Below are 15,707 nucleotides of genomic sequence, written 5' to 3'. Positions count from 1 at the left end.
GAGGGCGATGTGGCGGGGGAGGGACAAGCCCGGCCCCGCCACCGCCGCGGTAGGAGGGCAGCGCACGGACCTCCCTTCCTCCCTGCCGGCGGCATCCCTATCTCTATCCCGATCCCGAGGAGGCAGCACCCCCGGCCGCTGCGCCGGGCAGGAGTCTGGCTACCTTTCCCGCTTCGCAGGCCGGAAAAGAAGGGAGGTCCTGGTCCTTATTTGTGCGGGTTTCTCTAGCGGAAGATCGCTGGAGCAAGAAGAACCTAGAGAAAGGGTGTGGGTGCCGCCCTGTAAGGACACGACAGATCCGAACATGCACTTGGCTGCTCTCCCTCCTTCCCCGCCGAGCAGTTCTTATCTCCGCTGGAGAGGAGCAGCCGCCACTTCCCCGGTGACCTCCGAGAGTTTGAGGTTACACCTGCGGTGCGGCGGGCGGATGAGTTCACTCATCCGTGATCCCACTGGGGAAAGTGCTGGGTTTCACAGCGAGCAGCCCAAAGCGCAGGATTCCCCGACAGGCCTATCCTTGCCCGTCTGTAGCCGCAGCTTCCATTTGCTGGTGTATTTTAACTGTTGAGTATTTGCAAACCGAAAGATGTGCTACTTGCAGGTGTGCTTGCACTTACCATTCCCTTTTCTTCACGTTCATCGCCTTTATATTACCTTAGAGATCTAAAATGGCAAAATGACAGCAGAAGTCACAATGCAGATGAACAAAACTTCTCTTTTCTCTTTTTCAGACCCATGTTATTTGTTCAGCACAGTGCCCTGAGTGGACAAAGAGAATGAAAGATGCAGCCAAGAAAGGACAGGTGACATAAGAGAATCCTCTTGCTGGTGAATCAAATGAATAAATTTTTTGTATTTTTTTTTCACTTTCCAGAGCAAATTCTGAAGCTGCTCCCAAAATGAATAAGCACTCACAGAACTGATAGTCAAGGTGAATAATTCTGCTTTTTTATAGTTTTTTTGTGCTTGTCAAAGCACCTGAGGGTTTTTTCAAGAGCTTTTTAAGAGCCCTTTAAAATACTACATCTCAAGAGTTAGCAATCACTACTGCTAATTGCATGTGTTCCTCTTGCATCATCCTGCCTATTGATTTTTGCTCCAGACTCATTTCCAGAGTCTCATTGTACAAGGCCTGAGATCCAGGCTTAGTTACTGCTGTGTAATCTCTGAAAAATGCATGGTTCATTTTCAGCTCCCATCTAGAGCAGTTTAATGTTTTAATCACACTATGAAAAAGTATCAAGGTAGAAACAGGTGTTGGTACCTCTTTGCCCAGCATACCATGGACACCCTGGCATTTCTTAGAGTCCTGTATATCCCCAGGATCCACATGCTACAGGAATGCAATGATTCATTCACCCAGTGCTCATGTCCTCCAGGCCTAGTCCAGTATAGTGGCCGTAGCTCTGCTGCAATTTTGTTGACATTTTTGTGTTTCACATCTTAGAAAATGAGGTGATACCTATTTGCCATCACTGATATTGGCTGATAAAAAGCTCTAAGAAAGCCTAACGCAGAAAATCTAGAAGTGAAGTTTGTCACAATTTACAATATGGAAGTAAATACATTCAAGTCACATTTTATGATAATTGCACGAGTGAAAGATAAGCATTCTTCCCTCGACATTAATATTTCCTGTTGTGTAATGCCCAGATTATTAGGTCCAATTTCTTGTGAAGAAAGAGCTGTTTGGTTATTTTCCATCAGTACAAATTATCAAGCTTATCTTTTATAAAGACCAAGATAAAAGGTAATGGTGTCTGTGGTTGTAAAGACAAGGGCAAGAAAGAGAGATGTGAAGCGAAACGGGATCACACATTTCTTACATAAGTTACTGCCGTTATTGTGCAATAACGAGCAGCTTGCACTTGATCCATATACACAAGTGTACCACTGCAACTGTCCAGCATTTCCTACAATTTCAATTATTTCAGAGTAAAATATACCCAGTTATTAACATACCCAGCTTTCCTCAGTGTGTGACAGAAAAGAAAAATATTTCACTTAGTTCAATTTAGATATTTCAGGCAAATTTTCCTTCCAGTCTTCAACCCCAGTCTTGGAAACATGTAATTAGCTATGAGTGTAGTCCCACTGTACATGAGGTATCAAACATTCATCTACTCTTACAAAGGGTTAGGGTTTAGGGTTAGGGTTTAGGGTTAGGGTAAGATAGTTCTCCTATCTCTTCTGCACTAAAATATCTACTAAAGTAGCTGACACCCATTAACAAGATTAGTTGGCTAAGTTTAGCTAAGGATCAGGAAACACCCACTTATATATGACACAGGAAAATAAAAACTACAAGCCAAAAGTAAACGTCCTTCTAAACGTGAGAACTTTTACAAATAAAGTGGGGTAAGCGGGATTCTGAAATTAGAGTACTGAGCTAACAGAAGATCAGGAGTGTTGTAGGAAGTGACATCAAAACTTGGGGAACACCAGTAATCAATGAGACAGTCATATAGAGCACAATAAAGGACAGTCAAAGAAGATGGCACTGTTAAAGATGTGGTACTCTGCAACAGTTTACTGCCATCAGTCAATTAAGTTAATTATCCATTAATAACAAAAATACTTATGAGCTCAATGCGAGTCGTATGTTGGAAGAACGCAGGATTAAAAATAAAGAAAAAGCAAAGGGAGACTTCTGTTATTCCCACACCGATTTATTAAATGTCATATTAAGGTATGATACTCAGTTTAACTGTTTAGATGCTGCAAACAACTGTTCTGCCTTGCACTATTCCCCCGACACTGGTGACTGACCACAGCTGAACCAGGAGACAGCATCACACGAACCTTTAATCTGAGCCAGTTTATTATTTACTCACCCTCCCATGCCAGAGCAGTTCTGAAAAAAACCTCTGTCAAATCTTACTCGGAAAACTGGACTTTACACACACCAAAACAGTCCAGGGCAAATTTAGTTGCCGAAAGTAGTTTAAAGAAACAAGTTCCAGCACAAATTTGTACAAACCAGATGCTGTGGCTGAGGCAGACAGATTCCCAGAATCCAGGTACTCTGCAGGAGCACAGGCAACATTATTGCTCTACAACGCACAGGATTTTGATGCGGAATCCTTTCCTTCTGTAGAACATTATGAGTTACAAAGGAACAGAAAAGTAGCAATACAGCTAATGGAAGGGCGATAAGAGGAACTCGCTAATTCTTAGAGTAACCAGTGCATTAGTCACGGTTCTAGTGATGCCCTGATTGCGCTACATCTAGAAATAAACACCTCTCTGCCACACCGCCGCACACACCCCACCTACCCCCCGTGCTCCTCCCCATCCCTCCTGCTTCACCCTAGGCCGGCATCCCTCCTTTCCCCACTCCCACACACAGAGGGAAACAGGGAAACGCTGCGGCGGCACCGAACCCCGGCGCCCTCCATGGCGGCCGCGCTGCCCGGCGCCCTCCGCGCGCACGCGCAGGAGCCGTTCCCGCCCCGCGCTGCCTGCCGGGACCGCGCGCCGCTGGTGCCGGCGGGGGAGCGCCGGCCTGAGGGGGCGGCTCGGCCTGGCTGCCATGGACAGCTTCCTGGAGGAGGAAGATGAGGAGGAGGTGGTGGTGGTGGTAGGGAAGAGAAAAAGGAGGAGGAGGAGGAGCCCCGCCGCTCAGGCGGCCTTGCAGCCGCCCCTGCACCTGCCCTTCCAGCCGCCGCAGCCGGGTAAGGGCGGAGCGTTTGTGAGTTCTCTTTGTCGACTCCTTCGTGCTGCCGTGGGAATGGTGGCACAAAGTTTCTGCTTCTGTTCAAATTGTCTGCCAGCGCTGGGAAAGAGATTCGAAACAACCGTAGTTATTTTGTGAGCCGGCGGTGTGCCCTTGCTGGCAGGAGGGCTGATGGTATGATTGGGAAGAGCATTGCCAGCAGGTCGAAGGAGGTGATCCTGCCCCTCTACTCAGCCCAGTGAGGCACATCTGGAGTGCTGTGTCCAGTTCTGGGCTCCTCAGGGCAACAGAGACATGGAGCTGATACAGAGAGTCCAGCGGAGGGCTCCAAGGATGATTCGGGATCTGGAGCATCCCTTATGAGGAGAGACTGAGGGAGCTGGGCCTGTTTGGTTTGGAGAAGACTGAGAGGGGATTTCATTAATGCATATAAATATCTCAAAGGCAGGTGCAAGGGGATGGTGCCAGACTTTTCAGTGGTGCCCAGCAAAAGGACATGGTGCATTGGCCATAAACTAAGGCACAAGAAGTTTCACCTCAGCATGAGGAAGAACTTCTTTACACTGAGGGTGGCAGAGCACTGGAACAGGCTGCCTGAGGAGATTGTGGAGTCTCCATCTCTGGAGACTCTCAGATCCCACCTGGACATGTTCCTGTGTCACCTGCTCCAGTTGACCCTGTCTTGGCAAGGGGTTGGACTGGATGATCTCCTTCCAACCCAAACGATTCTGTGATTACCTAACTTGGCCATTATTTGAATTACTCCTTTGCCTACAGCACCCAGGTAGGAGGTGTCTTAGTGAGCTCCTGATGTGCCTTGCTGAAAGCTTTTTATGGATGAGCACTGTTGTAGGGTCATACAGCTGTGACCTTTAAACACACTTCATGGGAATGAAGTTTCAGTTTCATGCTGGTTTCAGTATAAATTGAGCCACTATTGATGTAAAAAGGCTAAGTGGCCTCTCTGCAGCCTTGTACTCAAAAGAGAATAATTCTCTATGTTTATCTGCGCAGGAATTGCTTAGCCTTTGGTACTGTAATGGCCTGTTTGCTTGTTTGTATGCAAATCTGCAGCACAGTGGGGTCACAAACTTAGGTGATGATTAATAAGTGAAGAGAGTGGTCCCCAAAATATGACAAAATGTACTGTGAAGTTATCAAAGCACCATGGCTCCCTGATTCTAGTAGGGTAGTAGTGTGACATAATTGGCTATTTACTGTTTCAAGTGAATGGGAATTTCAAGCACAGCTGTATGCTGCTTGTGGAAAATGCCATTTCATATCAATTTTCCAGCTTTTCCCATAGTCTTGCTTCCATGTGGACTAACAGGTATGCTTATCTTCAAAACCACAGAGCTTAAGATGATTTTCTGTAGTGTCCAAGAAAGGTCTTACAAGAAGGACACTGAAATGGAAGGCATATTGCCATCTGAATAAGGGTTGTGACAGTTGTGGGCTCAGTTGATTTAATTTTTTTGTTTGTTTATTTGTTTAGCATCTTCCCATGAACACAAATTAAACTTCAGGAAGAGCAAAGAAGCGTGTTTAAGTTACATTCAGGATGCCATGCTACAAAAGCAGTGGAAAAGGGCTGCAGAGTTCCTGACCTGCTATGTTGAGTCACTAGAGAAGGACTATTCCAGAGAACACATTGGTCCCTCAGAGGTAAGCCCATGTTCCTTATCTGGGTTCTTTTGCAGTTGAAAAAATACTTGCAAGCAGCATCTATATACTTCAGGACCAACATCTGTCTTAATTAGCTAATCACAGGTTTGATTTTTTAAATAGATCCTTGACCCAACAGGTGAAAACTTGGCTTGGTATAAGTTCACTCCATCAGCAGTGTATCTATGAAAAGTCAAAGTAGTCTTCTCAAATATCTATGAAAAGTCAAAGTAGTCTTCTCAAATGGAAAAGCAGTAAATGTGTTTGGTTCTGGCATGCTATCAGTCAGAATCTGTTTGAAAGTTAGTGGCTTATTTAGGTTGTTACTAGTTCTTCCAGTAGCTGAAAACTCTTTGCAGGTGTCGAGATGGAAGGAGGTGGAAGGAAAAGGATCAGAGCTTTTAAATAAATGGAGTAGTTGAATATGGCTAGCTTGCAGACCTTGAAAACAAGTGCATGCAGATGGGGAGCTACATCAAATTGGAAATAATCTTTGCTATTAAGTTCAAAGAATTGTGCATACCTTGTGTCTTAGTGGGGTCATATCAAAGGAGAACATAATTTTTTGGTGAAGGGAGGAGGAACGCTCTGGCATGCAGTTTTCATAAGCTTTTCTGGAGTGCTACACTTACAATGAGCAATTCTGAACCACCCGCTGAATGACTCTGAAAGTCCTACTGGATCAGTAGGTAGGTTTCTATAGCAGTAGGTAATACTTTGTAGTATTTTTTATTTGCAGTTCAAATGTACATTTTTCATGTGTTACAGTAACTATAAGTTTGGTAAGACTATATATGGTGACTGTTGCCATTTTTGTAATAGATGATTTGGAGAATAGGAACTGAAATTTTGTGGCATCATTCCCAAAGCAGCATGAAAGAGTTCAACTGTTTCATGGAACAGATGAAAACTCTAGGAGTAAAAAGGTACTTGAAGGTGAGTGTACTTAAAGCAGTCTTGATGATTTTTCTCATTCACCTGAGCACTTACTTGTATGTTAATTTCCAAATCTCTTTTGAAATGTATTACTGACATTAGTGTCAAAAAACCCAACCCAACATTTGAATTGCCAATTGCATGATATTTTAAGATTATATTATACCTAACCTTATCTCATTTGGTCTGTATATTTGATCACAGATGCATGTTCTCAGTCCTTAGAAGTGCTTAAACCCTTTAATTAAGCTTTTAATTTGAAAGAGTCAAATTCATTTTCATGCATGTCCCAATGACATGTAAATACAGGTAATACCTGTCAAGTTTTATTTCCAGTCTTTAATTTGACCACTGTGCTTCTGACTAAACATTTGTGCTTAAATTTTGCCTCGTTGCCATCTCACTTTTTGAGTAGCTAATCTGATTATAAAACAGAATGCTGTGTCACCCAGCTCTAGCGGGTTTTTATGGTTTTCTTCCTGTGGTGGCTCACTCAAACCTATATGGTTTTGGTTTCCTTGGCTGTTTCTAGTTTGGGTTGGTGCTTCTGTCTTCCATTCTGTTGTTAAAAGTCTTCAGAAGAAGTTCCATTCAAGGGTTTTCTGGAGGTAACTGAAGGTTTAGGCTTTAATCCAATACCTAATCAACGTGGTAGGGTAATAGGACATCCCTTCTTCAGGTGCTCTGCATTTGGGTAGCCAAATGAAAACTCAGTAAATGCAGCCCAGCTGGGTTTCCCCAGGTCATTTCTAAATCTTTTGAAGTAGGTACAGCACTTGTTAAAGACAAGCAGGTTTTTGAGACAACTCAAGTAATTAAAATACTTCACTAACTGCATTGGCAATATTTTTTACGCCTGTCAGTAAATTTCCTCTTTCTCTGCACATGTGTGCAGAACTTTGCTGTGTTGCTGAGAATCTCTCCATTTGAGTGTGAAATGCTGTGGTTTGGACTGTTTGGGTTGCAGGTCTGCTTGGAGCATGTTTTTCATCTCCTCTGTAATGGGCAAATAGATGAAGCCTACCAGAACCTGTCCCTGGCAGAAAGCTGGAGGTTTGGAGAGCAAACAGCCATTCAGGATAAGGAGATGAAGCTGATTGAGGCTTACAGGGGACTCTTGGACTACTATAGCTGGTCTAAGCAGAAGAACATCCTATTAGAGCACAGTAAGTGGTTTTTGGATTGAGCAGTAGCTTAACTTGCTTATGCAGACACCATGGTTTGCAATGACACCTTTTTCTTTACTAGACTTTAATGTTTGATGGTATGGCTGGTACAGAATTCTGTATCAGCAGTCATGCTGGTGCCAAAATAGCAATTTCAGCCCTGAAATGCTGTTCCGAAACTCTTTCTCCTCTTGCCCAGCCAGCGTCACCTAAAATAATGATCAAAGGAATGTCCTCCCTTAAAGCAGTGGCTTAATAGGTGTGCAAGTGCTTGACTGCTGCTGGAATTTCGAGTGATAGCAAAGCCCTCAACACTTGTGTTTGAATTTCAGTTTCTTTAAAGATGTGTAAGTTGCCATATGTGTGTCACATCTGATTTTGCACATTCCTGCTGGCTGTGTGTTATCAGTTACACTGGATCTCTGCTTGTTTCCAAGTAGAACCAAGTGTTGAATTTGGATTATGGACCTTGTGCTGATAGCATCTTGCCTTGGAGTGTACTACTCATTGTGCTCCAGAAGTTGAAATTGTTTGATTATAAATTCGAATGAGGAGCAGTTTCTTGTTTCAATAATGAGGACTTTTCTTAAAGGTCTCTGACTGGAGTCCTTGCTTAGCAAAATATGATCATCCCTTAGGTGCAGCACTTCAAGATCCCTTTGCTTGGCAGAGTTAATAGCTTTGTGACCTTCTTTTGTGTTTTGGTAGGTGAGGATGGCTTTTCAGACTTGTCTGTGGAGCAGGAAATGCATAGTTACTTTCGGAAGGCAGCAGTGAACTTGAAGGAGATTATTAAAATACCTGGAGTCTGGGATATCTTTGTGAAAAGCTATGTGGATGTAAGGGCATGTTTTACAGATGGCTTCTTTTTGTGTTTCCCTATCTAATTTTCATATAAGATGCCCATATGCAACTTATTTTCTGTGTGTGTGAGTGAAAACAAAGTATTTCAAAAGCAACACATTTGTATATGCATGTCACTGGCTTAGATATAGAGCACAATATACTCCTGGTAGAGCTGCAGACGGAACAGAGCACAAAAAGAACTTTTATCTGTGCATTGTCAAGAAAAAGAAACAGACAAAGAGCTTGCATGTTTTGTTTTCGTGGTGCTGCAGAAATTGGAGCATAGCTGCTTTAGTTTAAATTCCTGAAACCAATTTCTCTGGTTTTTGGCAGAGCAGTGTTTTTTCTGGATACATGAAATGTTAGAGACACCAAACATGCAGCCCCTCTGTGTTTTGGTTTGGGTTTTTAAAATATTTGCCTAGGATTTGTAATTAAGAATTAATAGTTTTAAAGAGTTTTTGAAGATTAACTTTTACATTTTGTAAACACTGCTAAGTTCTGACTTCTCTAAGCACATCTTGGGGAATTTTCCTTGGTGCTGGCATCTGCCAATTTCTGTCTTTAGAGATATGGCATGTGCCTTCAGCATCTCTATCCAGGGAGCAAGTGCTGGTAATTTTTTGACAATTAAGTAGTGTTAAGGCATTTTCTCCCAGAGTAGCTTCTGTGTGTGAATTCTTGTCTCTGTGCTGAGAGTAGCCAGTAAAATGAAGATAGGTGGGTATTAGCATTATCTAATATGCTGCACCCTTAGATACAGACTGTGCTGTTGGGTGGCTCTGCTGTGGCAGTCCAAGATTAGTTGTTAGAGTTGGGTTTGCCTGTATCTGACAAAGTAATGAGATTTAACTTCCAGTTGTTGGAGTTCTATGGAGACCACAATGAAGCCCGCCAAGTGTTAAATGAATATGCCTACAACTCCAAGTTTCCTGCTAACCCCAATGCTCACGTCTACCTCTATCAGTTCCTCAAGAGGCAGGGTGAATCAAAGAAATCCCTCATATCTACACTGAAGGTATGTATCCCTTAGGAGGTACAGTCTGTGTCACTCGTTTTGCGTGGTGGTCTGACAGCCTGGTTGAACCCTGTAACATTATTATTCCCCATTGTATTCTTTGTGGGAAGTAGATGGTTAGAGGGAAGTTAGTGGGAGGGAGCAGAATCCTTTACTGTCGTAGAATTCCAGTTCTTGTTTTGCCTTTGACTGGTACATTGCATCACTTCTTAAAGTCAGTAAGCAAGCTCAGAGAACATGTTTGCACGGTTCCAGAAGTCTGTATCAGCAGTCTTGTGCATAGCATGCATGGATTTCTCTTCAATATTGTACAAATTATTAAATGCCTTCTCTTGCACATATTGATCCTGTCTAGCAATTAGTTTCTTTGCTTGTTTTCAATGAGCTGTGCATTAAAGCTAAAAGTTAATGTCTGCTGGTTGTTGCCAGACAAAACCTTGCTGGCTTAAGCTTTTAAATTCCTGCTTTCCTTGCCCTCTTTGATCTTGGTACTGCTTGCAAACCATATTTTGCCACTTGATGGCACTAATGTGCTTTTGTTAGTGCAGGTGTTGTTTAAAAACAGCTTTGTAAAGATTAGACTTTGAAACTGTAGTAGATTGGTATGAAATTCTCCTCAGTGCATTTTAGCAGTGGCTTTAGATGTGAGTGTCTTACAAGACAGAGATAAATCAAAGAAGTGGTGTGATAAATCCAGAAACTGATCCAATGCACAGAGCAGTAGACAGGGGAGCTAGAACTGGCCTAGGGAGGAAATAATGCTGCCTTCAAAAAAGGGGACACTGGATATGGATTTGGGCTGCTCCTTCAGAATGTTGTGTTTGCCACATGCAGTGTTTGTCAGCAGCCATCAAGGTATTTCATCCATGGTGTCACAAAGTAGTGTCAGATGTGCAAAATGGACCTAGAGATGCATTCTTTATATCAAGGCACCAAAGTACCAGATTGCTTAGTTTTCTGAACTAAAAGCACCCAGAGCTCTGAGGCCTGTGCTTTTCTTGGTCAGGTAGAAGTCTTCAAAAGCTTTCAGATTAAAATAAATAACCTAGCGGGATTTTGTCTTTTATTTTTCAGATCTTGCATGATATTGTTCCTTCACATGAGCTAATGATAGATTTTAATACCATGCTTCAAAAATCAAGTAAGTCTTTACCTTTGCTCTTTTTCTTTAGGCTAATTTCAGAAAATTATTCTAGATTATGCTGCAGCCTTTTTTTTGCTTTTGAAAGTAGTTTTGTTAGTTAAGAAATAATACAAAAAACCAACCCAAATCCCAACTTTCCAATCACCACAACCTCTTAGTTGGATGTATGAGCAGTCATTTACAAACTTGTATAAACAAATGCCTTTCTCATTTTAAAGGCTGAGCAAAACAAACTGTTGTAAGGCACAGTCAGGATCTCAAAAATAATTTTTTTTTTAGGCACCTTACTCCGAATTCTAAGGTCTTCATTCCATGTTTGGGATCTGTTTTATTTATTCTTTTTTTTCTAGAGGACTTGGGATAGATCTATTCTTTAGTTCATTGGTATTAATCAAACAAGAAAATTTTCCTTCTCTTCAAGGAAGCATTATCTTCAAACTGGTAGGAAAGTCTTCCGATTTGAAGACTGTTTTTTTCCATGCTGATCAGTTGAATTCCAAACTAACTGTCTTCTTGTGGCTTGGTATGTCCCAGCAGGTCAACAGACTGGTGAAATGTCCATGAATAGAGATTGTTCTCTTTTCTAATATGATGAGGGTTAATGGCTTTAAACTGAAAGGGGAAAGTTTAAAAGAGATTTTGGGAAGAAATTCTTGACTGTCACAGTGGTGAGGGACTGGAACAGTTTGCCCTCTCAGAGAAGCTGTGGATGCTCCATCCCTGGAAATGTTCAAGGCCGGGTTGGGTGGGGCTCTGAGCAACCTGGTCTAGTGGGAGGTGTCCCTGCCCATGGCAGGGGGTTGGAACTAGATGATCTTTATGGTCTTCTCTAACCCAAACCATTCTATGATTCTTCTTTGGGAGGTGGAAAAATAGACCTTTTGTCTTAAACCTCCCTTTTTCTGTTCATGTGTGACATATTTGCAAACTTTTCATAACTAATGAGAACAATCTCGAGGTTTTAAAGAAACTTACACTAATAAACATAACTTATGTTTTAAGTAGCAGCATTTGGGGAACCAGAATGGAGAACTGTATTTCAATTGTGGCTTACTAATGAGTTCATCCTGTTCTGTGTAATTCATTAATCAGCCTCATCTTTTTTCCAGAGAAAAGAAAAAAACGTCGACTGGGCCTAGAAGTTATTTTTGCAGCCTTGGATTATGCTGGCTGGAAAGAAAACGCAAAAGCATGGAGCTGTTTGGCAAGACAGGTGAAACAGATTGTAATGTAAGTAGGTCTGATGCAATGTGCTGAAAGAAATGTGTCAAGTCTCCACCTTTGGGCAACTGACAAAATGATCCTCTGTGCTCTAACTTGGCCTTCATTTTTGTCTTTCATACACAGCTTCAGAGTATCTTGAAATATACTGGGCATCCTGGTCATTGTAGGGGAATGTCACTTCCCTGTTGCAGATAGTTTTATAGAATCCTAGAGTAGTTTGGGTTGGAAGGGACCTTAAAGACCATCTTGTTCCAGCCCCCCTGCCATGGGCAGGGACACCTCCCACTAGAATGGTGGTGTGGGCTGAGCATGGCTGGATGCCAGGCACCCACCAAAGCGGCTCTATCCCTCCCCTCTGCAACTGGATAAGGAGAGAAAATATAACAAAGTGTTCATGGATTGAGAGAAGGACAGGGAGAGACCACTCACCATATACTGTATTGGGCAAAACAGACCCAGGGCTTCACTATCAAAGTGAAGAACTTCTTCCCAATACCTAAACTAAATCTGTCCTTTGTCAATTTAAAGCCATTTCTGACCCAGGGCCTCACCATCAGAGTGAAGAACTCCTTCCTAAAATCTACTCTAAATCTGTCCTTGGTCAGTTTAAAGCCATTCTTCCTTGTCCTGTTCTACCTGCACTTGCCGAAACTCCCTCTCCATGTTTCTTGTAGGTTCCCTTGAGGGGCTGGAAGGAGTTTGTGTTGCTGAAATGCTTGGTTTAAGGACGTTATTGCATAACAGTAATAACTGTTTGGGATAAGTTACTCTTTGAGTATGCCTGGAGTAACACAAACCTTTCCTAAGGACAAACCAACCCCTTCATACTACTCGTTTGTTGACAAACCTGGAGAAACTTCATATTACTACTGACAAACTGGCACACAAGTGAAAGGCTTGCTTCATTTCACACCATAATCTGTGTTACTGCCAAAGCTAAATAAGACTGCTAGAGTTCACTTCCAGCCTCACAAGTGTTTCCAGGGATTAAACAAAAAAGAATTAGTTTTATATAGAAATGCTTGTATTAGTGTTTTGGTTTCAGTATAAATTCAGTGTCCCTATGTTGGCAATTTAGGAGACTTGTAGCAAGCTGATTATAACATTCGCTGTCTCCTAATAATTTTTTCCGTTACAATTTAACCTTTTCTGTAACTTGTTTAACCTTTTTCCAGCTCTGAGAAGCATCTTGACTGGATCAAGCAAGAGTGGAACTCCAGGAAGGACTGGTGGCCAGCCTTCCATTTTAGCCGTTACTTGGCAAAAAGGAATTGGCAGGAAAATAAAAGCCTTTCATATGAAAAAGCTCTGGTGGCTGGAATCCTACTGGGAAAGGGTAATACAAAATGATTTTTTTACTTTTCACTACGTAGAATAGAAATAATGTCTAGTTCTGGCCCTAATGACATGGGATGCAGCTGATCTGCCTGGAAGAAATGCAGATTTTTTTCTTCTAGAAAAGATTCTTGTCTTTGGAGCTGAACGTGAAAGGTGTTTAAATTGGTTTGATATTTCACAGTGAGGCAACTTGTCTTATCCTGGTTTAGAATTCAGTTTTATCTGGCCTCGTTAAGCAGCCACAGTACTGTTTGTCTTGTTTGACCTTCAAACCATAACTTCAAAAATGCACAACACTTTCCTGTGGGAATATTGTGAGGACTGCAGGGAGTTTGCTTGCTGGATGCCAGCCTAGGCAGTGTCTCAGCAAATACTGGGGGTCAGCTGGTCAGTAAGGACCATGGGGATGTTGTAATGTAGGAAGGAGGCGGGAGGGTCTTGAATGAAAACCATCAGCAGTTTGGTAAGAAGGTGAAGATCACTACCTCTTTAGTAGCATTATTTGGAATGCTTCCAAAACCAAGGGGAGGATCTGGCCAAGAATCAGTTGCTAAATTGAGAATGGGAATATGGTGTGGAGACAATGGCTTGTACACTGGTTTGGACTTTTGGTTGACAGGCAGCTTGTTCATTGTCAGCTTTTCTAGAACTTTATCTTCTGCACTTCATAGAACAATTTCTCGTATTGGAAGCCGTTTGGATTTTTTTTTTTTTTTGCTTTCAGTAGTATCAGATATCTCCCAGCTTTTACTTCCAGATGGCTAATAAAATCATTCTAGTTCCAATTTTCTTGAATGAAATTTCAGTACTTACTTGTGTCAGTGTGAGTCTCTGTTTTCCTTATCCAGCATAACAAATTAATGTATGATATCAATGTTGCTTTACACTCTTGAAATTTTACTTTCTGATCTAATTTGCAGAGGAAAAATGAAAGAGAAAAAAGTATTTTGCAAGATAACGTGCATTTAGATACATGTAGAATGTTTGCTGGGCTAAATGAGGATAGATTATTTAATGCTGCAGTTGTGTCTCTAAATGTGCATGTCTTGGATTTTAATACCTTTAATTACCAAAAAGTTTCTTAGATGTTTGCATTTATTTAAACAATAAAGCATTTTATATTTGGTTGTATCATGATGTAACTTAGTGTTGGGTTTTCTTCTTTCCTTAGATTGCAAATACTTTAAACATATATCACACCAAGGCTGCAAAACTCAACTGAAAAAGTTTCGGATGCTGAAGAAGTTTGTGAACAGGCACAATCCTGTCTACCTGAGAATATCTGGTCCTCCAGATTCCTCTGTTTAGCCTTGATGAGAAGGTGTCTTTAAGGTTCTTAGTGTACTTTTTCCTCTCTGTAAAACTGACTGCTGTGTTGGTGCTACTCCAAAACTTCTAGGCAGACCTTATTGACTCAGTACTAGACTTTTTTTTAATATATTTATGTAAAAACGCTTTGGTTTGTATTTATTTTATAATAAAATGCATATAAATCAACGGATAATGTTGAAGAATTTCTGTAATGTTGCTCTAGTATTTGTGTGAAATGCAAACAGTGTTAATTTCAAATACATCTTGAAAGAGCAGAGGCACAGAAATACTGAGAAATTCTCTTCCTGCTGGAAGAGACTTTTTTTGCAGTCATGTCCATGAGTTGAAATATGCAGTGTTGCTGTGTTTGGAAAGCAAACGTTGATGTGTTATCACAAACTAGAATTCCAGTTTGCATGAAAACAACAACAAATTGTTTTCCAAATACTGCTTCTGTTTTAAGGCCAGATCTGTAGAATTCTGGAGGGTGAAGTGCTTTGAAGCTCCCTCTGGGATTGAAATAGATGTCTTTAGCAGCAGAGTAGCTTATGGATAAGTACAGTTGTGCTTTTAAAAACTCAGTGTTTATCTGGGATTTTGGTCTGGGTTCGCATGGGTCTTGTGAGAAGTGTCTTAAGACAATGTGTCTTAAACATTAAGTGAAATAGTTGCTGTAACTGTTTTGTTACAGGCAATTACTCATCATTCCCAATCATAGTACTCCTTTACTTCTGACTCCCTAAGAATGCTGCTGCCTCATTTTGTAATAGTCAAGGGGTTGTGTTGGAGATCTTCAACTGGGTTTTGACTATTTTAATTTAGATTATGAAGTTTCAAAATGTTCTTCCCCAGCATCCTGTAGGGTGACCCCCACCCCTGGAAAGCATCCCCTCCTTAGGTGAGAGAGATGATCCAGACTTGCTCCCAGTGATTCATCTCACTGGGTTTCATGCCTGGACATTGGGGCTAAAGCTGTCGTGGGACATCCCTGAGAGGCAACCAGACACAGTGCCCTTCATTCGGCTTCTTGCCTGCCATTGTGCCCCTCTGCTCCTCTGGACTTGCAAAGATGAACCTTTGATGAGCTAGTGCCTCTCCTGTGATGACCCTGGTAGCATCCCAGCAGAGTATTGCTTGGACTTCCCCCTTCCATTGTCTGTGTTCCTTTGTGGGTGTGCAGAGGAGCTTTTATCATTAACCCAACACAAGCAGTATGAAAGCTGAATGCTGGAACCACTGGTGCTTGGTGAGAGCTCCCATGTAATTTCCCTTTGTCCTTTCAGCTTCCTGTGGGAGATGTGTGTGCCTTGCAGTGATGCCTTAGGTTTTAACTTCCATATTTTTCAAACCCTGTACTCCCTAGTGTGTAACTCTGAAGTTTCC

At 41.9% G+C, this 15,707-nt stretch overlaps 1 protein-coding gene across 2 annotated transcripts; it reads left to right on the top strand.

The window, feature by feature from the left end:
- Nucleotides 1-3,457: 3,457 nt before the first annotated feature.
- Nucleotides 3,458-14,527, top strand: TAF1A (TATA-box binding protein associated factor, RNA polymerase I subunit A). Of its 2 annotated transcripts, none has more exons than XR_004239029.1 (10): nt 3,458-3,674; nt 5,172-5,341; nt 6,164-6,277; nt 7,245-7,443; nt 8,152-8,282; nt 9,149-9,307; nt 10,382-10,448; nt 11,561-11,681; nt 12,851-13,087; nt 13,138-14,177. XR_004239029.1 is itself a non-coding variant. In XM_032103058.1 (10 exons), the coding sequence occupies exons 1-10, from the start codon at nt 3,533-3,535 to the stop codon at nt 14,319-14,321; spliced, it is 1,401 nt and encodes a 466-aa protein (XP_031958949.1). In that variant the 3' UTR covers nt 14,322-14,527. The 2 variants fall into 2 exon arrangements, 1 of the variants encoding a protein (XP_031958949.1); XM_032103058.1 differs by lacking the exon at nt 13,138-14,177 and adding an exon at nt 14,185-14,527 and having other exon boundaries at nt 3,533-3,674; nt 12,851-13,011.
- The last annotated feature ends 1,180 nt before the right edge of the window (nt 14,528-15,707 follow it).

The sequence above is a fragment of the Corvus moneduloides genome, chromosome 3, assembly GCF_009650955.1.
Source record: "Corvus moneduloides isolate bCorMon1 chromosome 3, bCorMon1.pri, whole genome shotgun sequence".
Classification (NCBI taxonomy): Eukaryota; Metazoa; Chordata; class Aves; order Passeriformes; family Corvidae; genus Corvus; species Corvus moneduloides.
This window is presented reverse-complemented; position numbering and strand designations above follow the sequence as displayed.